The 25,345-nt window shown below is 35.9% G+C and overlaps 1 protein-coding gene across 2 annotated transcripts in view; it reads left to right on the forward strand.

Moving 5' to 3' along the window:
- The window catches only part of OLA1 (Obg like ATPase 1), a 95,159-nt gene that overhangs the window by 24,689 nt on the left and 45,125 nt on the right, over positions 1–25,345 (forward strand). For both annotated transcript variants that reach the window (XM_053948142.1, XM_053948143.1), the window contains one exon: positions 19,058–19,233. In XM_053948142.1, the coding sequence (XP_053804117.1) occupies positions 19,058–19,233 (176 nt within the window). The remainder of the gene's footprint in view (positions 1–19,057; positions 19,234–25,345) is intronic.

Below are 25,345 nucleotides of genomic sequence, written 5' to 3' on the forward strand. Positions count from 1 at the left end.
ATTTTGTACACCAGTGGTGCTATTTACTAGAATGTTGTTAATTTATTGTATTAGAGCAGTGAAAATATGAGAAACAATAATTTGTTTGCAGTCTCAGAACTGAAAGCTTTTTGACTGGAAGGATATCTCTGGGACCACTGAAGCTATAGGAAAATTGTTTTAAGTTGAAACCGTAAATTTGCTGAAATTTGATGAGTTAGTACAAAGCAATTTCAAATCTCAGCCATAAAATCAATGTGAAGTTACTTCTTTTCTGTTTTAAACTTGCCTTGGAGAACAAATAACGTTCTTTGTTTTAGAACGTCTGTAATTACATGGAAGTGCATGAATTCTGTATTATACAAACACTACATAGAAATACTTCCACAAAACTAGGCTGAAATATTCAGCATTTTTGAGAAGAAAGAACCTTTTGGAAATCCTTGGTAAGGGAAAATACTACTTGTATTTAAATGCAGTTTGAATTTTTGATGCAGTTTGAATTCATAAATCAGAATCATATGCCACCAGCTTTTGTGTCTTGATGGAGTGAGTAGATGGGTAAGCTGGGCTTCGGGCTGGCTGCAGGGGGAGAAGGGCAGATGGAGCTGCATCCGAGAGCAAGGCTGTGCTCCTGTGGAATGCAGACAGGGTCTAACTGCCTCTCTTAGGAGGAAGGGATATTGTAATATTATCAGCAATGTTGTATTGAAGATTGAAAACAAGTAACTAAAAGCACATTGTAAAGGAACAGATGATTTAAATGATTTGGAAAACATTTCTAATGTTACTAATCAGCAAACCACAGAGAATTTGCTTGTGATCAGAGTTCTGATTTTTCACCAAAATGGAAAGTCTAGTCAAGAGTAATCCATCTTTTGTTCACTTAACATGTTTTTTTCTTAGCTATACTGCCTACTAATTTATTTAAAGGAAAAGATTTTATATGCATACGTATTAGTAAATGAATGTCAGAATGGAAACTTAATGGCTTTATAGCTTTTTGGAAGTTTTCTTCTTCTGCAGTAGCATGTCATAAAATTTAGAAAATTTTTATAGACACAAATTGTTTGAAAAATAAGCATTCAGTTAACATTGGCTAGCTGAAAAACAAAATACATCCTGTTTTCATAGCATTGCAGCATCTCTGCTTTCTTTGAACTTTGTTTTTTTTTAAGAAAAGTCTCTTGTTGATTTGTTGTGTGTTTCTTCTAAACTTTTTGAAGTTTAAGCATATTTTCAAAAGATCTGAAATAAGGTTTTCTTGCCATATCAAAAGGAAATAGTAACACTTTCATTCTGTGTTATGTGATATAGTTGAGTTTTTATTTTAGTCCCTGATCTAATTTAGGTTAGAACATTACATTACATAAAAAGTACATACAGTATCCTGTATCAAGGTTGTTACAGAAAGAGAAAAATTAAAGAGTGAACTGTCTTTTTATAACAAACTCATTTGGAATCATAAGGTTACTTTAAAATAGGACGTAAATCTTAAGGAATCTTTTCTGTCAGTGAACTAGCAGGGGCGTGAAATCTACTAGAACAGTTCTGGCCTCTGGCTTGCTCCTGTTAGCTGTGTCTTGTGGGCAAAGGGTGAGCAGGCTGCAAGTTGAGTGAAACTGCATGAAGGGATGGTGGTGCTTGACTTGCTGGTCTGGGGGTCATCTACAGTAGTAGTGTTAGAGGCATTGATGTAAATGTTTGAATATTGCATGTGCCTTTTGCATATCCTTTGAAATTTGGGGAGCTTTGTCATCTTTCATGTATTGTGAAGAAGTTTAAGTATTGTGGCTCAGCATCTTCTGAGAATATACTAGTTTTAGGAACCCTAAAATAATTCTTTTCTTCATATTAATTGATAACCTTTTCAGGATAGATGTGATCCAAGACAAATGCTACATGATAGCTTTTGGGGGAAAATTGCAAGGAACCTTCCTACAATAATAGGATGTAAGTTTTTTTTAATAGATTTAAGGGTGTCTGATGGACAACAACTTGCTTCAGAGACTTCAAAAATTGCCAGAAACATGATGGCCAGTATGATACTTTTCTTTTGAAGAGTTTCTTTGAGTGTTTTGAGATGGAGAGAATCTTCATTCTGTCTAAGAATAATTAGTATTTATTTTTCTTTCTGCAAGGTTTGAATTTAAAATACTTTGTTTATCAGAGAGGAAATGTTTTAAGATACATGTTTCCTTATGCTAAAAGGCAATTTGAGGTGGCCTGCTTGATACAGCCTTTCTTTTCGGTGTGATACGAATTTTCATACTGACATTCCTGTAGAGAATTTGAGTGTACCTTTGTATAAGCACATCTGTTGGATTTCAACATTTAAAGAAACCCTGCAAGGGTGTGCATAGAATTGCCAGCTTATAGTGCCTAGGAAATGAAGGCAATGCTACTGAGAAAGGCTGTCTGCCCTCCGTTTGGTGTTGGCCGTGTTTTTGCCTGTGCACTGCCCTGTACCTGGATGTGAGCACAAAATTAGCTGTGGCTGTGTGCCAGACTTTTTGGAAGGCCTGATGTCATTTACTACTAACCAGCTACTGCTTTGTAGCTGTGATCCTTGTGTTTACCCATCTAGTTATCATGAAACTGTGCAGAAAGGTAATACACCTGCATGTGCACTGTGTTTGCAAAGCTTAGAAAACATGGCAAGTGACAAAATAATTCCTGACACTGAAAAATTCTGTTAAGTGATAAAAGTATATCAGAACAGATATGAATATATGGACACTGGTAAATAATGGTGTGATACAAATAATGGGGAAAAATATCAGAGTATATTTTCATATCAAAGTGTTGTTCTCCACAAAGATTGCTTGCTAGAGCTGATTGTGCACTCAGTTTTACCTCGTAAGCCTTTTTAGGTATTACTTTCAATACAGACAGATATAAAATATAAAATATTATGTAAGAAGTAGAAGGTGGGTTTAAAAATAGCGTGTAAAAGTAAAATACTGTCACTGTTTTAAAGTGGTAATTTAATAGCAAAGCAGAAAATAAGTTTCTAACAAAGTCTGCTGCTGTACTGGCATTGCAAACCAGTGTGTTCAGAAGAGCACAGAGGCTGTCTGGCAGCCCAGGGTGCCTGTCACTGTCACAGCCTGAGATAGCCTTTGCTGCCTGTTCCTAGGTTCAGTTCAGGTGCTGTGGTGATGCCAGAATCCTATGGCCATGAACATAGTGAGACTGTATTATTTCTTCAACTCTGCATGAATGAGGATAATGTAGAGGTTGGGCATGTTTATGGACGGTGAGCTGTCCTGAGGGATGCATCGGTGTATGTGAATGGTCCTTGCCCTTCATGAACAATGTGGTGCAAGGGTAGTCCCTAAATGGCTTACCTAATCATGCAGAACCTGCACTGACATTTTCAATTCATTAATTAAAAGTAGTTTAGCTTCAAATTCTCAAGTTGAAGTTTTCAGTGTTTTAAACAAAAAGGTTCATAACAAACTCTTCCTCATGTTACAGTATTTTATATAATCTTTGTCTTTTTCTAGCATTAAGAAAAGTGTTTCTGTAATGTTAATTAGCTAGTAACTGCTGTTTTCAGTGTGCTTTAATTACTGTATGTTGCTTGATTATATGTTATGAAATAAACTTAAGGTTATTCTAGATTGTTAAACGGTGAGCTAATATATAACTACTGTGCTTAAGATGATGTTTTTCAGATATGGTGGTGGGAATATTGGGAAGAGGAAAAGCTGGAAGTGCAGTTCTCATTCTTAGAGACATATGAAGACAAGTTTAAGAATTGCCTCCTAGATTTTGAAAGTAATATTTATGAGAAATATCTGGTAAAATACCATGAAAATACTTTAAAACGTGTGCATAATCATAGAATAGATTGTAAAGATATAACTCTAGGATGATTTGCATATGTGTTACTATTAGGTATCCTTTGCTGCCAGTCTAATTGTACAATGCAAGAGATTTCTAATTTACTATTACTAAAGAATTTTTAAAAAATGCTCCTATTCAAATTACGTTTACCAATAGCTACACTGCAAAATTATATGTATGTAGTTCTGTCTCCACATGTAGGTTTTGTTGCAGTGACAGTTGTACTTTTTAATTAGTAAGATGTCTAATTAACTTGGTGGTCATGGGCAGTTTTATTTTCAATTTCAGCTGGACCAAATGCTGAATGAAGGGTTGTACATGGTGGTTATGTTATGTTTGGTAAACAGACAAAAAGAAGTACGCTAAGCATTATAGATGACTTAAAACATCTGATAACAAAAATATTTGATTGCCTTTCATACTGAAATAAAAAAGTTGAAATTTTTTGAGCAAAAATTGTGAGTATTGTAAAACTTATCCTGTAACTATTCTGTCTCTTTAAAAAGATATTTGCAGTAGTAACCGATCTAGCATTGAAAACCACTAAGAATTTTAATATTGTTCATATGTAATTGCTGTAATCTCTGGTCTTTGCAGGAGATGGTACTTAACATACTCAAGGTTTTTTCCATCGTGTTTCTTTCTCAGATTGCTAGAATAAACTCTGTGTTTATTTCAGTTGATTGTACATAGAAATAAACCGTTTACATTTTTAGTTGATGCATAACATTTTTATTTGCTTTACTCTATCTTAAATTCTAGCTTCATCCTTAGTTAAATTTTGTGGTTATGTTCAGATACTTCCCCTTAGATCTTCAAGTAGTACAGTGTAAGCAGCTGTGTAGCTCTGATCTTGGGCTACTTTGCAAACAGTGAAAAATATATGAAGATAAATCCTCTGTTGTGCCAATTTATTCCCCCAAAGATTTTCATAATCATTTCTTTTACAGTAATTTTTCAAAATTACTTCACCAATATTTTAACTCTCAGTTTAAGCTACTACTCAATAAATCACATATTCAAGATCTTTTAGTTTTATGTGTTATTTTAATAAGTTTCTAATTTTTCAAGAGTTTTTCTTTGAAGTAGTGTAAGAGTATGGCTCAGCAGTGCTGATACCTAGGAGAATAAGGTCAGTGAAGGGGGAGGGGGTTGTTCTTTTCTCTGTAGGCTAATAAAACGTGGCATTTTAAGTGCTGTGGAGAGGGTCTCAATTGTGGCCACTCTCAGTTAAGTTACTACTTAGGGACTCTGAATGTGCATTTTTTTCATTCAAAGAAAGTAAAACAATTAAGTCTTCCTTCCTCTCTGAATGTTACAAAATATAACATATATGTTAATTTCCCTTATTTCACTATTCTTCGTGGATACTGGGGCCTGGGTGCAGGTGGGGGCCTTCTCTTGTTCCTTTTAAGTTTCATGCATTTTACTGCACTTGTTAAATATCAGCATCTCACTGCCAAGTCACCAAATGGTGATTCCTTAAATTTTTGTAAAAGTAAACTTACTACTTATTCTGTAAAAATCTATTAGTGGCATTTTGACACATGAAAAGTTTGAAGTCTTCTGCATTCTTTAGTCACCAGATAACGATATTAGTAACATAGTAGTGTATAGCAGTGCATAGGTGAGATCTTAAAACATTTGAATTTAGCTTGTGTTTAAGGTTGATGAATATAAATGAATCAGCCTGGGCTTTTAGGTGAAAATGTTTTCAAATTTAAAGCTGTTGTGCCCCGATTGGAATATTTCAGTGGTTGACTGAAACATTCAGGAGAAGGGAAATGTTTCTTTAATGCCAGATGGAATTGAGCTAGGAATTGGGAAAAGAAAAAGGAAAAAAACCCCAACTTTAAACATCCCTCTGATTATGATTATCATGAAACTGAGCTTTGCTTCAAGATTTTAGCCAATGCTGTGTTTTCATAATTTTAATAGGTATTTATTTTCTGAGTAGTAAGTGATTTGTCTTTCTTAGAAGATGCCTATAATGAACTGGTTCTATCAATAAGTAACTCATTTGCAGCATTATTGTACTCTAATCATGAGAAGTTTAATTGCAGTTTGCTTCTATCATTTTCCTTGACAGCTGTTGAAAAAAAAAATAGTGGTAGATTTGGATTTAAACTGACTTCCAAGGAGGAGATATTTGTTCAAAAGCAGTCAGCGAGTGCAAAGATCCATGCCAATATTCAGAATTCGTATTTCCCTTGAATGGAAGGTTGTGATAAAATGGTACATGGTGTGTTTTCATTGCCTGTTGAAAGACTTTCATGCAGTTAAAATAAGCATTTTGATGGTGGTTGAATTAAGAGTTTTTGTCAGTCTCTTCTCATCATGGATGATTAGACTAAAACGTCTGCTTGTCTTGACTTGAGATCACCACAGCTTCAGATAACATGCTTTGTGATTGAAGGTCGAAATATTTTGAATTCTAATAGGCTGCCAGATGAATTGCTTGAAATAGACTGTAAAATTTCAAGGCTTCCTTTTCCATCTGCTGTGAAAAGAACCATTGGGAATGGTTGAGCTTGATGATCATAGAATTACGGGATGGTGATTCTAAAACCCTCAAAGGGAAGTTGCTATGGAGATCTAGTTCCAAACTGTGAAATGATTCACCTCTGAAAGGCTTCAGGGTCTGAGAAGCTGAACACATCATTGTTCAGGTGGTCATTGGTTAGGAAATTGCTGGTGCCTGTGTAATCAGCACTCCTGTGGTAGTTAACGATCTAAAAAGGTTTGTTCTGAATGATGTGGGACAACAGCAATGTGCATAAGATGGCTTCTCTCAATCATAGTTTGCTCAGCCTGGTGCTTGTAAAAATATAGTGAGCTAAATGGCAGGGAGACGAACTGCTTCATTGAAGAGGTCTTTTAAAAACAAAATTCTTTTCTGTGATGGATTTGACATCTAAAGTAAAAGAAGAACAACTGTTTCAGCTTAAAAAGCTGTGGTTAGATGTTGCAAAAATATCATATATTTATTTTGCAAGGAGCAGAACAGCGGGGCTGCATATTTGTATTTGCTTGCAGGCTTAAGGGGTAATACCGTTGGAAATAAAGATTTCTACCCAGTCATACCTTGAGAACATAATGAAGTAGCCGTGATATATTCATATTTCTCCTCTTCCATCCCCCCTCCCCAATATTAGGGCCTACAAAGCACTCTGCTCTGGCAGTCATGGAAAAAACACCCTGTATATCGAGGGTTCAGGTTAATCAAAGCTTATGTTTTCTTTCATAGTTTCTAATTTATTTGTGTGTTTTGAGGATAGGAAAAAAGAATAACAGGCCAGTTTTTTGCATACATGCATAAAACAATGCATTTTGTCAACTGCTGCTAAAATTTGCCAGCAGATTTTTAGATTGCTTGAAAACTCCAACATACACACAAGTATTTAATGTACTTTTCCAAGGAAGCCAGAAGTCATTTGCACAGTACACAAGTAGTTAGTGACTATACCTGCCTACCTAATTAAATAAAAAATATTTTCTTGACCATGTGATGTTCAAGAAGTCTGAGTTACTATTCCTTGCATACTCAGTATCACCCTTTCACAATTTCTTATCACAATCTCTTAATGGTTTCTAGTAAAGAAGATGCCAGTGGCTACTAGGTGGTGCCAGATAGTTACAGAACACGATTGATATGTTCCACAATATAGCTGCCATTTAAGTAAAATGTTGCTAGGAAAAAAGTGAATGTCTGAGGGCTAGGACTCCTTTACTGAAATAATGTACAAAATGAGTTCTTTACTTCCCACATGATGGGCCAGCCAATCTATAGCAAGCAATTTATTAATTTTTTGATGGGATTTTTTTGATAATTGTAAAGGAAGAGAATTAACATCCAAAATAAAATACCAGTATTGAGTTTTATGTGGTCAGCTATTACATGGAGATTTGAACACTGACCATTGAACATCTTTATCAAGTTTAGCATCTCAGCTAAGATGCAAATTATATATTACCTTGTGTTGAGTATTTCAGAATCTGTTCTAAAAAGATAATTTGTTATTTCTTCTAATTGCAAGCCTGTACTGTTATGTGAGGTCCTAAGAACTGTGGCATCTCTTAATTTGTAGAGAAGTAAACATATGAAAAATAGTGTTTGAAAAATAAGCTCTTAACCTAATGATGCAGCTAAAGCTAATGATATATTTAAAAATGATTGTTATTAATTTTTATTCCTAGAAACCCATAGGCAGCACTCTTCAAAAATTGGAATAGATTTATAAAGGATAAATCTGGATTAGTAGTATTGCTTCTTTTGCATTAAATTTGTTTTACACTATTAACGTGGGTCAGAATGTCCAGAGGGAAGGTTTTATGATGAGGCACATTTTTGTAAGGTAAATTTTCTGAGAGGCATTTTGCTTTTGTTTTTAAAGCTATTTTATTCACTTAGTAACATTGCACTTCATTACAAACTTATATAGGGCATATGCATACCTAATGGCACTGAGAAAACAATATTTGCTGATCTAAATCTTTTTCAACTCTCATTTTTGTTATACATCAGCTGGTTTTCCCTTAAGTATGTTTACTCCTCCACATCTCCCTTGTGCAACAAAATAGATCCTCAAAGGAGAAACATTGCGATAATGGAGAATAAGGTTCTTTGTTAACATGGGATGGACTGAGTTTATGGCTCCTTGTAAGTATTCTTCTTACAAATACTGTCTTGTTCTTCTGGTAAATAATAACTGCTCTGTAAACATAGCTTTCTTTTCCCTCACCAGTCAAATTCTATAATCCATTTTTATAGTGTTTTTGTAAGGCACTGCAAGGAGTTTTGACAGTTTTGTCGGGCTGTTGTTTTATCATAGCAAAAACGTAATTTTAACTTTTGGAATATTTGGAATCTTCTTGGATAACTAATTTCTTGTAGAAAACTTCTTACTGAGTTGTTTTTTTTTTTTTTCCCTTGGTATTTATATAGCTTAAGTTACTGCTTTAAATGCTTTTGAAGAGAAGTTGCTGTATTGAAACAATTTTATATTCTTTGTTGTGGGTTTCAGGAGGGTTGTAGTTTTGCATTCTGTGCTGAACTAAACTGCTCGTTCTCTGTTCATTATTTTGCAAAGTCTGATAACCTTCCAGACTGTGAAGAATGTGGAACGGGGAGCTGAACTGTCTCTGCACAGGAGTCAGAGTGGGCTCAGCAGAGTTTAGTGGCTTGGACTTTGTTGTAGCATTAGGAATTCAGAGTGTTTCAGTAGGAGTACAGTCATGGAAACCTCTAAGTAGTGCTGTTCCAGACCCAATAAAAACTTCAGAGCTCCAAATGGGTTTTTTATATTACTGCACCTTTGACATAATCAATCTGTGACTCAGATAAATAGTCCATGAATAAGTAAGATGTTTCCTATGCATCTGGTCATTCAAGGCCAGGTAGAGCTGCCCTATAGGTTTCTGCTAATGGCTGCTAGTTACTATTCATGATCTCTGTAGATATATTGTCTTTAAAACATAGTTACTGCTAGCAGTTATATTTTGTTATGGTGACCCTCAGAGATTCCAGATATGACTGGCACCATAGAGCTTGACACTCAGTATTCCAAGAGAGAAGACCAGGATGACTGACCTTCAGAAAAAAGGGGTAAAATGCAGCGCAGTGATTGGGAGTTTCTGGAAGCACTATGAATGCACAGTTACACATATGGGCATATTTCTACTTTCCAAATGGTTTCTGCTTAGGTACCATGTTTTTGTACAGTGTAGATTCCATCAGATTGCAAAAACATGAATTTCAGTCTGCTTTTGCGCAGGAGAATCTGGATGTATGGTACACAGAGAATTGTTAGAAGTTATCCACTGATGTTTGTGGCCAGACCTTCCTGCGTGCTGTATGCTTTATGCAGGCAGTGCTGCTGCAGAACACTCACCAGGGAGGGGAGGTCTGTGGAGAATCTCCCTTGTTCCTGTTTGCTTCTCTTTTAATGACTTAAACTCACAAATGAAGATTGTCGGTTATTAGAACAGAAAGAAACATAAAATAGAACGGAACTGAGCTCAGGGTGACAAGAGTGCTTGTCTCTGAAGCAAGCATATGCATTCTTCAGGTATTTTGCCTTTTGACCAGGCTAGGTTCCTAATTTGTCCCTTCTTCCAGTTAATACAGTTGTAGTTTGTAAAAATCTGAACAAATAGGCTCGTTTTTCTTAGGGAATTTTAAACAATTTATGTGACATGCTAGCCATCTCAAAAAGTTTTACATCGAGCGCTGCCCTTCCCAAGGTGTCTTCTGATAGTGAATCTGTGTGAATTACCCAGGTAACATGTTGCAAGAAAGGAAATTAAGGAGTATGTCCCAATTGTGTCCCAACTATTTGGTGGGAAGTGCAGTGATTGTATTTTAAATACATAATCGAGGGCAGTCAGAGCAAGCACTTGGCAAACAGGGACAAAGGGCTCAAAGATTTATTACTTCAGCTGTCAAATAATGTCCTTTACTCAGTATGACCAACTTGATAGCAAATCTCAGCAGGTAGAAGTTTTTGATTGTGGAGCGATGACTACAGCCCAGTGGTGCCAGGATGAAAGAGCAGTGGCAAGTAAACATTTTACATCTGAAATAAATACTAATATTTGTCAGACACGTTCAAGAGTAGGAGCTCTGGAGCAGTATTTTACAGAGAAACTCATTGGAGTGACTGTGTTGGTAACAACTTTTCTCTGATAAATCTGCCTCCATCAGGAACTGGCTCGTGGTTTCTTCTGCCAACTCTCATGTCCTAAAGTGAATTGCTTTGCCTCAGTGTTTCCTGGGCAGATTATAATTTTTATCTCTGACTTTGTGCAGTACTCACTTTATGAGTACTTTTATGCAAATGTAAATTCTTTGTATGCTTAAGAAGTTGATACTACAGTCATTTAGAATCCTGTATTGCTTCTCCATGCTCTCATTGTGTGTCTGCTAGTGCAGAAATAGACGTGCCCTTTTTTTGTCAAATGCTCCCGATAGATTTGATATTGAAAGGGCTGCCATTCAGCCACCATATTAGACTTTTGGGGAGCGGTCTGCTCTCTCCTGACTGCTATGGTGTTAGGACTCAGCAGGGTAAATGTAGCTGCTTGTCTTTTATATAGGTAAGTAATGAATTAAAGTCTTAGTACTGCACCAGTCAAGAAAGCCCAAAGCAGCTGCTTTTACCATCCTGTGTCTGTATAGCCATATGGTACACATAAACTGCAGTGTTGTGTTCAAAGTCATTAATGCTGCACCTAGTATTCTGAACTGGTTTTTGTTGCTAAAAATCAGCTAAACTTGAGAATGAAAACAAGTGTTTTAAATGGAAATGAAAAGCTTTTCTTATATTTTTACGATGCAGGGTAAGACAAAATAATTATTGCCAGAGTGACTGCTTGCATTTAAAATAAATTTATACATATTATTTTAAAAAAATCTAGTTAACTTTAAAATATGTAAGTTTTCTTGTCATTTAGGGTTCTGTGAAGCTGATCATCAAGAGGGTTGCAAATCATTGGCAGTTTCTATTTTCAGAGTTCCACATCCCAGAGTAATTTGCTTTAATTTCACCCAATTTAACCTATACTTCACACCATCACCATTCAGCTTTAATAGCTATGTTCTATGCATAAGAAAAGCAGATAAATGTCCACAATTAGACTGCAAGTGATTACAACTAGTTAGGGCTTTATGAAGACAAAACTTAAGGGGCTGTAGCACAAAACAAAGCCACAAAAGAGGTCTAAAAAATTCTTTCTTCAGAAGTCAAGGTTTACTACAACGTTTTATTTAATGTTTTTTGTACTTGATTTTGCTTATGTTGAAGCTGTAGGCAGGTGCATCTTCTTCAACTGAAAATTACTCTGCTTAAAGAATATTAGGTTTGTGTTACAGGTGATTAATTTCACTTGAAATTAGCTTGTAAGGGAAAACATGCTAAACCTGCTTTATTTTTGGTTCTTTGTTAACATGTGCTGTGTTTATAAAATGTTTGTTTGTAAAATGTTGATTCTGAAGGTATTATTTTCTCCTTCTAATAATAAATATGGATAGTAAAATATACTGTTATCAAAGTTTAGTACATTCTGTAATGTTAAATATACCTGTACCTCAGTCAGAAATAGCAGTATCTTTTACTATTTAAATCTTTGGAATACTGATGATAGCATGTCAAGCCAGTCTAAGTATAGATATTATTTATAATTTTTTTTTTGACACTTCTAGTCTTGTATTTTTTTTTTTTTGTAGTTCAAAGAAATACCCTACTTCTAGCTCCCCACTCAAGTTACTGTATTTTAGTTTGTTTTGTTCTCTCCCCCATTCCCAGCAGTAAGTGGCCAGATAGATATTATTGCTCATTTCTGTCAGGGCTTATAACAGGGGGCGTGTGTGTGTATCGTGATGTGACGTGCCCGTCTGTGCCGAGCAGCTCTTTTTGATAGCAGTCATTGAACGTATGTGGGAGAGGAAGTGCAAGTACCAATTATTCTCTAGGTCTGGTTTGTGGTGGTGTTATTAAACATTCCCTTATAGTTTATTGACAAAAAATGCTGGTCATTACCCTAAATACCAATGGGAGTTTCGGCTTGTGATGCAGTTCACATTCAGATCAAATTGTAAATATCTCCCTTAATTGCAGCGTAACATGTACCAATACACTGCTTACCTTTAGTAAATGAATGCAAGATGCCAGAATGCCATTATGTGAAGCTTAGTGTTAGCCAAATGTTTGGTTACATTTTGTTTTAAGGGTAAGGATAATTAGAGAAATGAAGCAACTGGTATATAAAAGAGAAATTAATCTTGAAGATAATAATTAATTTCCATAATTGCAATTAGGAGCAGAATAAGATAAGTTTAGAAGTAGTATTTTGATTTGGATTTTAGCATCTCAGGGGCAGCTTGGAGCAGCTAGAAACAATAAGGTTTAGGCTATAGGCAGCTTCTTCGTTTTTATGTGAAACTAGTTTTATATGCTATATCATAAAACTTTCAGTCCAATCAGCAACTACATTTAAATACTGCAAATTGTGGCAGCAAAACAATAATTCTGCTGATTAGCCCCTTTCCATGTCTTGTAAGTGAACTGTTTATGCTGTTGAGTACCTTTTGAAAAAAGAAAAAGCCAAAACAGCCTTGATTAGTCAAGGAGTAATTGGATGACTTGATTTTAGCAAGAGAATGAATTGGTTGATGATAGCCTGTAACTAAGTGTAGTGGTTCTGTTCAGATGAATACATAACATACAGTCATCAGATCTTGACAGGTATAACATAAGCAATGCAAAAATTTCTGGAGGCTGAGAGGTAAATTTTGTCAAAGGAATTTTGAAGCTGATTTTTGAAAGAAATGGGAAGAAATGTGCATGCCATTAGATGATACCATTTAAAAGTGGCATTCGTTACAGCTGTCCTGTATACATATTTATGTGCTCTTATTTTTGCTTGTCAAGAACAAATCTAGATTGTGTGTCCTGGCTGCCATCAAGACCTTACAAATTGACAGTTCCTGCACTTCCACAGGAAAAAAAACAAGAGTCAAGTTGCATATCTTCTCCATTCATTTGTTTTGTTTTCTGCATTTTTTAAAGCAAATAATTTGAAAGAAATGTGCAGAACCAGTTATGGCTGCATTATATCTTTAATGCCACTTTAAAAATTGTTTTTGGCCCACCACACTTGGACCCAAACAGCCAAGATAAAGTGGTCAGCTTAAAGATAAACCCTTCCCCAAAACTGAAGAATATTTCAAGTTTGAACCTAAGGGTGACAGAAGAGGGAGCTGAGTGTGGCAGTGATAATTTCCAGCCTCCTTACTTCTAATAATTTCAGCTTATATAATTATTTTGGGGCTGTTAGCTGGCAAAAATGAATCCTGCTCCAGTAGTATGCTTTACTCTTTTCCTGTCTAAATATTTGTCTTGTTTTAATAGCAGTATCTGGATCCTGCGAAGACTTTAAGGGAATTTACCACAGCAGATGTTTACTTGCAGTGAGCCTGATGTTTTTAGCTCTGTAATCTTTGTTGTTGTACACTAAAGGAAGTGACAGGGTTTTTTAAGGGTAGAGTGCAAATCCATCAGGATGTTAATGGGAGATTATTTGAGAAAAGGCTTATATATATAGGATAATTAAAATAAAAAACATGGTTTCTGTTTAACTTCCTTTTGATAAACTTTTGATAAAATTATAGTTTACCTCTGCTAGGATATGCGAGATAAATGCCAGATAAAGTTACAATGATTTTTTTAAAAAATGAATTACTGATTAGAGGTTCCCAGCTGACCTTCCTGTTACTGCTGTGTGATTAGCTTAGCTGTTGACAAACACATGCTTCCTTGGGGAGATTGTTGAGTAAGTCTACTTTATGTATGTATTTTTTTGCCCATGTAGCAGATTGATTCCTTTTTCCTCTTACAGTAGTATGCCATAGCTTCCTGCAGTAGAAGGAGGGCAGTTCTGGAGCACAGGCAGTATAACTCAAGGAAGCAGTCAAAAGGAAGGTGGTGTGGTTTGGGGTAATGTTTAAGAAATGCCAAGGCCCCTTATGTTTTAAAAGCAAATGCATTGGTGAAGACATGGGAAGCACAATGGATTTTCATTACATTCATTGGAGAAGGTAATTGTCCATAGGTCATACTGTCTTGAGAACACAGTGGTGTGACTAGTTTTGGAGATGTTAATTGTAAATACACTTTTAAATTAGTATTATTTTAAAATAAATAGGTAGATCAATTTGTTGTTCATTGAAATTCCAAAATATCACAACAGCTTTTTTAAAGATGAATTTTTTAGCACAACTTTGAAAAAATTGATTTCTTAATGAAAACTTTGAATGCTAGCCCAGAGAGCTGAGCTGCCACTATTCTGCCAGGTGTGCATGTACTACAGAGGATATTATGTAAATGAGTTACTAACCTTGTAAACCTCCCTCCTGTTTACAGAAACTGAGGCCTCATTATGTCACTAAGAAGAGAGACATGGTTTCTTTGAGGTTCACCAAATTTAAACACACCTCATCATCAGTATGGGCTTTACCTCTGACATGTGGCCATGTTTGCAGTCTCTGCTATTTTACGGCTATCCCATTCTAGTCCTTTGCTTCCTCACCCAGATGCCCTGTTAGTATAATTTTGGGGAACCTTTGCTCCCTCAGTTTTCTACCACGCTCTCTCAAGCTATATTCAGCTTGAGATCAAAATAAGACTACCAATGTCTTATTGGTAGTTTTTCCTTTTCCCCATTATTTTTCTCATATATTCTGTTGTGATGAGAGAGCAGTATCAGACAAGCCAATCTGAGGATTTCTTTGTCAATGTTTGTTTTTCATTTTTCCTCTTCAGTGTCCATAAACTAACTGATTTTGGGTTTTTTGCCTGATACCCAAGACAGTCTTACCTGTTCCTTCAGAAAAACAAATTTCTCATTTGTTTGCTGTGTCTTGTATCTCCAGACCCACCTCCCATTTTCCCTACTTCTTCCAGTTCAGCAGTTTTTATTTCATCAGGCTGATTTTCTACATTGTGCACCATATCAGCTACTAGTCTGGTGCTACTCAGTGTTCATAGCCTGTGCCCACCTTGTGCATCGTGTTCCTTGTACAGCTTTTGAATTATCTTTACCTTTAATTGGGCAGTGATGGGTTCTTAGTACCCCATTTGTTGTACTTTAAAGTAAAGCCTTTGGGTTTTCTGTTTTGCTGCTGTGTATGCTGCAGGGAAGGTGGGGCTATCATATCATCTTCCCTAACAAAAGAGAGGTAAAGACCTTGCTTGGCAGAGGGATTTCACACAAAGGCAGAAAGACAAAGTAGTAAATAGCAATATGCTGTTAACAATCTATCTTAGGTAAGATTTGTAGATTGAGATTGTAGTTCTTATTTTCATCATTGAAAGTTGTAAATAATATGCACATTTTCTTGTATGTCTTATTTATAAACTCAGTTTTACAACTCCATTTTTTCCTACTACTTTGCACTTTTATATAGGCAGTTTTTAAAATCGGGTACTGTGTAAAACATTTTTCTAGTAGTTTAACTGCTAGTTTCTCACAGCTGTACTTTTTCCAAGAGATCTCATCTCTTGCCCAAAGCCTAATTCCCAAGGTTGCCACCAGTTCTGGCTTGCTGTGTCTGCATGCAGCTCTGCAGACAGGAATTGAATTCCCTACAGTGCTCAGTGTGATCTGTACCAGACCATCACTACAGAGTAGGCTGGAGGCTGGCATAATAGATTGTTCAAGATACATCTCACATGGATATTGAGACAAAGTTAAAAACTGAGGCTCTTTCATCATGTGGTGTCACTCAGCCTTTTCCTTCCCTTCTTCTTGAATCTCCCTCATCCCTGGGGGTGTATCCCTTTTGTGTCTCTAGCTAGGATGTTGGTCAGAGTGTGGTCTGGTTTAGGTTGATGACTGAAGTTGACATTGAGAAACTTTGATCAAGAGATTCACCAAAAAAGCTCAGTGCCTGTTGCCTTGAAGAATCTCTCATTTTGTACCAAGATGTGGACATTACTGCCAGTTTGGTCTTTTGTGCATAAAAAAAACTTAAAGCTACCACTTTCTTATGGACTGTGTCTGTCTAAACAGGAATTCCTCTAAATGTAGAATTGGAAATTTAAATTTAAAAATCCATGCCTTTAATGGAATATACAACTAGTGTTCATTCATACCATGAGAAGAGTCAAGCAACCCAGTGAGGAGGAAAGAAGGCTAAATTGTTGCCTCTAGTGGGAAATCATCAGCTCACTAAGAGGGGCTTTTTTACCCAAGAAAGCAACTGCCTGTGCCACTGACATAACTCTTGTCATCATGCTGCCTGAATGAACTGCAGGATGGTTGCTGACACAGGCATGATGGAAGGAGGAGACTTGAAGAAAACTCTGGCAGAGCACTGAACAGTCCATGCGTTAAAGGCTTTAGTGGGCTGAGAAGAGAGCAAAGGTGAAGTTAGAGTCAGTTTTATAGGTGTGGAAATACACTGAATTAATTGGGTTTAGATGAATAAAGAATTATATTTTTGGGGGGGGGGGAAGAATGGGAAGATGTGAAGAAGCTGTTGTTGAAGAAAACAGAAAAGTATAATTAATATATAAACTGGTTTTTGTTGTTGCTAATTCACCTTACACTTGCTTTTTCAGAAAAGCTTCATTCTTCCTTAAGACCAAAACAAGCTGTTTACTTTACTTTTTATTTTTGTGTTCTAAATGCAAGATCTTCATGGTCATGCAGCTTTTCCCCAGACTTAATAGTGTGGGGATTTTTGTTGCTTTTTAAGCCTATGGACTCCAGATGGAGAAGGATGTGAGAATATATTATTTACATGGTAGTGGAGGCTTTTTTTCTTGATACAAGGAAGAAAGTTAAACTTTTAGCTGAATGAATGCTACGTATCTGTTGAGAAGGCTGAGGCAAGTAGACTTTTTGTTGGTCTGTGTAGTGACATCTTCCTACTTCTGCCCTTTTTATTCAATATTTTCCTTGTAATTTAGAACAGAGCAGTTAAACTGTTCTCTAGTATTTGCTCATCTGAACAACCTATATCTCATTTGGTCAGGTGTTCAGGTAAGGATTTATGGAAGACAAGGGCTATGGTATCTCTTCCTTGATTGCCTGGCACTGGTGTAGATTAGTGTGGAGTGTTTCCATTTAACAGAGCAGCCTGTTCTCCCATCATATCCAGCATCAGGATCTATTGCTGAGGTAATGCTGCTTGTACCCAGGGAGTTCACTGATCAACTTTGGAGAAAAACAGTTAATGAGAGAGGAGGGAACTTTTTCTGGTAACCACTATTTGAAAGACTGTTCATAAGTTTATATAAAAATGATTTTGATATTTGACTATGAACAACCTTTTAAACATGTGTTCCATGTGCATTGATGTAAGAGCTTTGTTGCTAAAACCTTGGTTTTCAGTAAGTTAAAACAAAAGATAAAGGTTAAGATGTTCATGATGACAAAGAACCCCCATAACTTTCTATATTATCATTTCAGGAATTGTTTGTTGTTTATCCTGTTTCCCATATTTTTCAGTACAAGAAATGTCTTGGATTTTTTTCCTGTGTAAGAAATCAGTTGATTTTAATTTTGGTAATGTTCAAGTAACATTCTTTTCATGGTTGATTTCTCATGCATATCTTTAATGTTACAGGTTAGGCATGCAAATACTCTGAAAATTGATCCAGGAAGAAGTAATAAACTCTTTTTAACTGCTAATATTTTTATTTTTAAAACATGTATTGATTTTTGGGGGGAGCAGGATTTTTTTTAAGTGATGCTGCTTATCTGATAATTTCAATCCTAGTTGAATTATGTTGCCAGATTGTCATCAGAAGGGCATGAAGTCAGCACACATGCATCAGTAATATCTGGTTGTTTTAACCTTATGTTTCCAGTTGGCAATTTGAAATTATGGCTTCAACTGCACTTTAAATATGTGATAATAGCATGTGTTTCTAATAAGGGCCAGCACCATTTTGTTCAGATACTGTGAATGGTTGTCACTCATATATGACAAATGCACCTTCATCTGCTTCTTTGATGGCCCCCTAAAAACCATACCCTCAAATCAGGCCGATGAAATTAGCTGCTGTGTAAATTGTGTGTCTGAGTGGTTCATTATCTAATCACCGTCAGAACCACAGTGATAAAGTAGATTGAAACAGGGACGAGGTCTGCCAGATGATTTCAGGCCTTTTTTCTAAACCCTGTTTCCCTTGGAAACACTAAGAGTCATTCAGAACTTCAGAATTCTTTGTCTAGAACTTCTTCATTTCTTAATGTGTAAAATTGGGCAGCCAGTGAGGTCTGCCAAGGTGATTTGAAAGGTTTTCTCTCCATGATTCTTGTAATCATTACTGTGTGTATTAAAATGTTCCACGATGTTCATTTTAACTACCCTGTTTGCTACTTCTAGGTTAGATATAGTTAAACACACAGCTATTTTCAGGAAACTGCTCCAGCTTATTCCTTTGTAGGAGAAAGTCTTAAATTCTCAAAGTCCTAGCCTGAAATGGCAAAATGCTATGCTTTGTATATACAGAGAGGGAGCTTTGGATCCTGGAGTTAATATGTAAATTAACACACTAAACCAGTATGATATAAAACATTGCACCGGGCATTTGTACATGGGCAGGACTACCATGTGGCTTCTTAATTTCAAACTTTTTTTACTCATTATAGTATGTTATAAATATACCTTTCTTGTCTTTTTAACTTAATAGGTAATGTAAGTTTTCTTTTGTTTTAGGAGCATTTGAAGACGATGATATCACTCATGTTGAAGGAAGTGTAGATCCTGTTCGTGACATCGAAATTATACATGAAGAACTTAGACTTAAGGATGAGGAGCTGATCATGCAGAGCATAGATAAGCTTGAAAAAGTAGCTGTAAGAGGAGGAGACAAGAAATTAAAACCTGAATATGTAAGTATATGACATACAAAAGTAAATCATTAAGTCCTCTCAGCATTGAACTGAAATATTTGTATAGTTGGGTTTTCTTATTGATCCCAGATGTGTGATACAAAACACTACTACTATTTTTATATGTATTTTAAAGCAATTATTATTATGAGTTGAAAATAATACTAGAATGACTGGCTGTGCTGTCAGTGTAAGATTTCATAGATGTAGCTAATTGTAACTTTTGAAATTTAGCTATTATTTTCTTGCTGACACAGCTTTGTATGAGACTTGCCAATCCTTTGTCTAACTTACATCAATGTCTAAGTTGTAATTCAGAGTTACTTCTGACTTATTCCTGCTGTTAAGTTCTACTATGATGTTGATATTAGTATTCCTGTAGCCAGCAAGTGAATGTATTTTTTTTTTGTGTGATTGCACTTTGTGTCTTTTAGTGCATGTTAAATGGAGACTGCGAGTTGAAATTAATTTTAGAATGTTGTTGTGGAAGGCTGCTTAAATGAGCTCAATTATCACAGGATAGTAGTAGTGTTTCTTTGTAAATTATTAATGTATAATAATTATCAACTTCCAAGTACATTTTTTGCAAATTGTTGTTTTACTGCCACTTGTCTTTTGAGTCCCTACTTTCCAAGTAGTCATTCATTTTTCTTTGTCATTAACATTCTATAAATATTTCAGGTGGTATATAAAATGCATTCTCTAATTATTACAGCAGTGTGGAAATAGATTATTTATGTCTAGCAAGTAAGTATTAAAAAAATACTGTTTTCTCAGAAGGATTTTTTGATAGCAAGTAGAAAGAAAAACATTGTTATATTGGTGCTGCCAGGTTAATTTACCAAGATTGAAGTGCAGTGAAATTTGTTGACCCTGCCTAATGTCTGCAAACAGATAGGAGCTGAAAGTGAACATCCCTCTCCAAAATACTTGTCTATGATGCAGTGTTAAAAAGCACTTCTGTGGTAGCTTCTGTTGGTGAAGAACTAGTCTTCATCTGTCATGAAAACTGTTTTATTTCTTTATTCATCTAGGCCAGAAAAAATAGCTATTGTTGGAAGATTTAAAGGCTTTATGTAAGCCCAGAGAGAGAGAACCTTCATTTAAGAACCTTCGTTTCAGGTCTTATCTGTTATGTGAACCCAGTCCTGGGTACATGTGGGCAGTGATTTTTATCTTTTACAAAAGTTTTCACATGCTTAGACGAACAGTGCAGTTTATGCCTACAGTTTCAAATAGCATCCACACAGTATTTCACCTTTTAATTCATGTTAAAGAAAGGGGCAAGCAAAAATCCTGTCCATAGCGAATTCAAAGTTCATGCTAAAGCTAAATTTCACGTTGGTATGACAAGATGAAAATGAGGAGTGCTGTGATGCTGTTCTGCCCCAGCCTTGAGCTCTTCTCGCTCACTTTGTTGTGTGGCTGGCTGTCTTTGGAAACAGCTTTGCTCAGCTCCTTGTGATGGAACATTCCTATCTAGTTTTTGAGTGTACCTCTGTGGATGCTTTGAGGATTTTATATCACAATGTATGTTCTTCGTGTGCGAAGGAAGAAGTTGGCACTTTTGTGATTGCAAAGAATCATAACTGAAGTGTGTTTTAAATAGAATTTGTAATAGTGATCGTGTAACTTAATGGCTGGTAGGTACAGTTCTAATTGTATGAGAAGAGTTGCTCTCAGCCATTTTTTAACCACAGGAAGTTATGTCTATGAAAACAGAAAATGTCAGATTATTCTCAAATTAAGGGAGACACTAAATAAAAATCTCAAATCTAGAAATGCAATTTTAATTAATTAAAGAAAAATTCAAAATCTTTATTATTAATCTTTCTTCACCCAGCTTCAGTTTCTCATCCATTTCTTTGCCTCTTCCTTCAGTGTCCTTACTGTTACTTCATCTGTAGTTCACCTGTCAAAATGACTTTGTCACCTTGTATTTGTAACATACACTTCCTGTCATTTGTTGTGTTTTCTTTATCCTGTTTTTATGAACACATGCACAGAAAAGATCAGGTTCTTGACGTCATGTTGCTCTGCCAGTTCTGTTCCCAATAATAGCTGTTACACATGACCAGTCTCAGCTGAGTTTGTCAACAACAATAGAGGTCTCAAAGGCGTGAAATTCCTTTGTTTCCTGGGAAGGGGTGGCTGAACAGAGTGGGGAGGCACAAATTAATGCTTCCCTTGAGACAAAGGCTGCACGTAGGACCTGTAGTCACTAGGGAATCTCTTCAAGGAAGTGTTGTGGGGCATAATTCCTGTGAATCTTGCTGATCTTGGACCTTCTTGCCTCTCTTCCCTGTGACTTGTATGCTTGAATTGGAATGTATATACACTAGACTTCGTAAAATGGACTTTTTTAATGGTGAAGGCCTGTGAAAGCTCCTTTCTTGTCCTGGTAAATCAATCCTTAGGTCCACTTATGCAGTTTCTAGAAATAGATTCGTGTAGCTGTAAGACTGTAACGGCAACTCTTGGACATTTCCAGGCACTACTGGACTTTACATGTTCATCTACTGGGTTGTGAGGCACTCCTGTACAGTTTGCCTTGGCTCTTTTCCTTTCATGTTTTGTGTTGCACAGAAGGCCTGTGGTTGCATTCTATATAATATACTATAGTACAGTATAGCAGGATTGACTATGCAGTAAATGATTTACAGGTCTAGGAGGGAAGCCATGTGGGATTAGTGAAAAAAGCAGTTAAAGATTATTCCTCCTTCCTAAAGTGGTAGCCAAATGTTAGGAGTATATTTTGGCTATTTGATCAGTCTGCACTTCCCCAATCCATTGCATTCTGCATTTAGCTTGTCTGTCACAGAGAGGGTTCCCTGTCCAGCACAATTAGGGATGTTTCCATGCAGCTTGCAGGTGCTGTTCAAGGCTTGCTTTTCCCAGGGCAAAAAAAAAAAAAAAAAAAAATCATGAAGAGACAGTATGGCCTGAAATTAATACTTTTTTCAAAACAGGTTGTCTTCAAAAAAATAGAGGATGGGACAGGACTGGGAGAGAACTGCTCAGGATTTGACTTTTTAAATTATTTGCCAGTATAATACAGAGCCATTGCTAATATTCTGTTCTTAGCAATATTCTTCTTCTCTAGCAGAGATGTGGAACAAACAGCTCTTGTCTGTGCACAGAGTGTTCCCAGTCATTTTTCCTTTCAGGAAAACCAGGAGGTTACGAAGGAAAAACTTGGTATTCATAGATTGTTTTGGTTTTGTTTTTAAGCACAATGTTAAAATTTTAGTGTCTCTCTTTTTTTATTGTTTTCTTTCCCCCATTCCTTTTGGAACAATTCAAGGTGAAGATGTTGGAGAATGTTTCAAGAAGTTCAACTGGTTGAGAGCTATAGAAGTAATTTGTCTCATTTTATAAATATGAATTGTCTGCTTTAGAATATTTGCTTTATCAATAAGCCACCACGATTGTAACTTGGTAGTCTTAAATCTCCAAAAGGTTTAGGAGGAGAAAAATAAAAAACTGTCAGTGTATATCAGTCGACAGTACTTAAATCTGAGATTTGTACTTGATTGCCTGCCTCTTGCATGGTGTTACAGCTTGTTAATTATCATTTTTCCTCTGTCTAAGCCCACATTGCCTACAGGTGGTAAATTCACCTTTGTGCAGTGACCTGGCTTGGCAGTTGAGCAGTGTTAACTGTTTGTCCTGTCTCTCAGAGAATTGATTTCTCAATCCCTTGTCAGCAGAAATAAAATAGCTGGCTGTTGTTAAAGAGCTATCAATGAAATAATTTTCAAGTTCTACTTAAAAATCAGTGGCACAATATGGTCCAAGAATCACCAACATGTAATGTTGACATAAGCTTGGAATAGCTTCCTTTACACATGTATTGTCTGTTTTGCAAGTGTTCCCACTGCCTTCTCAGAAATGACTGTCTGCTATTACTAAGGGTACTAGTCTTTCAGACTTGATATACCTTTAAATATTATTTTGGCTATAACCTTCTAAAGAGATACTACAAAATAAAAATACTCTTGTTATTTGCTTGTATTAAAACAGTGCAAATATAATTTCAGAAAGTAGTCAGAGTATTTTTGATTTTATATTTTAAATCTATCTGGTGCTGGTATATGCAGAGACATGAGATATTGAGGTAAACTTTATTATTAGGTTATTATTGATCTGTCATTTTGGATAGCTGGGGATTTCAAGGTAAAATTCAAATATGTGTGACTTTATAAATCAGAATGTACAAATGATACAATTAATTGTAAAAAATACTTTTTAATTGGTGGGATTTTTCAGTCCTGGAGACAAGTCTCTTAAGTTAATACCATCTAATACAGAAGTAAAAATTCTTTCAGGATTCTCTTCCAATGTCCTTCCAGCCTGATTCAGTTCTAGTCCTTAGAAATTGATAGCTCTGCAACAGATAGCTATTCCTTGAGCCCTTTGTTGGTGCCCAGAATCTTGAATTCCAGCACACAAGAATTCTTACGTTAACAGTATTGAGATCTACGTATCTGACTACACGGGTATTGTTTATAGTTGAGTTGATGCAGATTATTGATGAATATGTGATACAAGGAAAAAATCTCTAGGTCAGAATCAATGTGCAGTGTTTGAACTTCCAATTTTCTATTGACAGGTGGCTTCTACAGTAGGTGAGGATCAGCATTCACTGGATTTGAACTTCCAGTGTTTGGTTGAATGGGATGCTTTCACAAGTCTCCATTGCGAAGTCTGTCATTTTAGAAACAAGATTAGTTTACCAAATCAAGCGCATTTTTTAACAGGAAAAGCAATTGCAGTTATGAAAAGAGCAGTTAGAGACTCCTTTTTACTGTAATGGTACCAGAACCATCTAGTGCATATTCAACTTAAAAGAAAGGCATCAAGCTTTGTTTTGTTACTGTGATGGGCAATGATCTAATAATGAATACTTACTCTCTGCCTATGGTCATTGTATTTGTCAGCATATATGTACTATGAAGAGTAAAGCAAAATCTTCCTAATGGTGGTTTAAGTAGCTTTAATCTCTTCCATTCTTCTCCCTTACATTGAATGTCCTGATCCTGTCCTGAGAATATAGTAACTGTTAGAAAGGTGCTCTTTTGTTCATCATTTGTTGTTAAAATCACCAATATAGTATGGGAGATACTTCACATACAGCAAAGAGCTGGTGGATTCAGTTTGTTCTTATTACCAAGATATACTGGATGAAAAGCTTTCCTTCCTGCAATATTCTGATGAATGGGATGTGCCAGGCAGAATTTGCTGACCTCTTGCTGCAAGCACTTGCCAGAGTTCTCACGGATGGATGAACTCTTATTTCCTCTAACTGATGATGTCAGTTGGGAATGTTCACCTTTCTTTCATTCCAAGTTGAAGATAAATACAGTGGTGAATTGTATAATTTTTTTTTTTGCCAGTTTCTTTGGTCTCCTTGTGTGAGGAGAGTTTGAGAGGCCAGTCTGTTCCACAGGAGAGGGAAAGAAAGGAGCAGTGTACACATACACTGTTGACATACTCTCTGCTGATGGCTTTTACAATTGCTAACTTAAATCATAGGGAATCGAGAAAATATTTATATTCGTAATGCATATAATTATGCCTAAAATCTTGAGTGGACCATTTACTGTGCTTAATGTGGTATTTAGAGGAAATTAAAGTTCATTCTGGAGAACATTTTGAATGTAGCATGGCAGATGTTTGTGAATTGATTGGTAGTAAAGCCTGACTTAAAAATACATAATGTGTAAACACACGTTTGGATTTTTTTGGTATTATCAGTAGACAAAGAGAAGTCAGTGCTTAAATATTTTCTGTCAAGGCTGATCTTTGCTGTGTAGATTTGACAAGTAGCTTTAAGTAATTATTTTTGTAAATCATGCCTCTCTTGGTATGTCTAGATCCAAGCCATTTTAAACTGTATGTGCATATGCCAAAATAACACTATATAAAATTAGCTGTATTCTGAAAAATACACCTTTTTCATTTGGCTTAATTCAACGAATCTGCAACAAATGCATTCACACATGGATTTATTTGGAAATTTTTGTGGATTGGCTAACGCAGTAAGAGAAGTTTAGTGAAAGTCTGCGAAAGATATTTCATTTTAGTCTTCAGTGCAATTTCCCTGTTCTGA

Source organism: Vidua chalybeata, chromosome 7 (assembly GCF_026979565.1).
Source record: "Vidua chalybeata isolate OUT-0048 chromosome 7, bVidCha1 merged haplotype, whole genome shotgun sequence".
Classification (NCBI taxonomy): domain Eukaryota; kingdom Metazoa; phylum Chordata; class Aves; order Passeriformes; family Viduidae; genus Vidua; species Vidua chalybeata.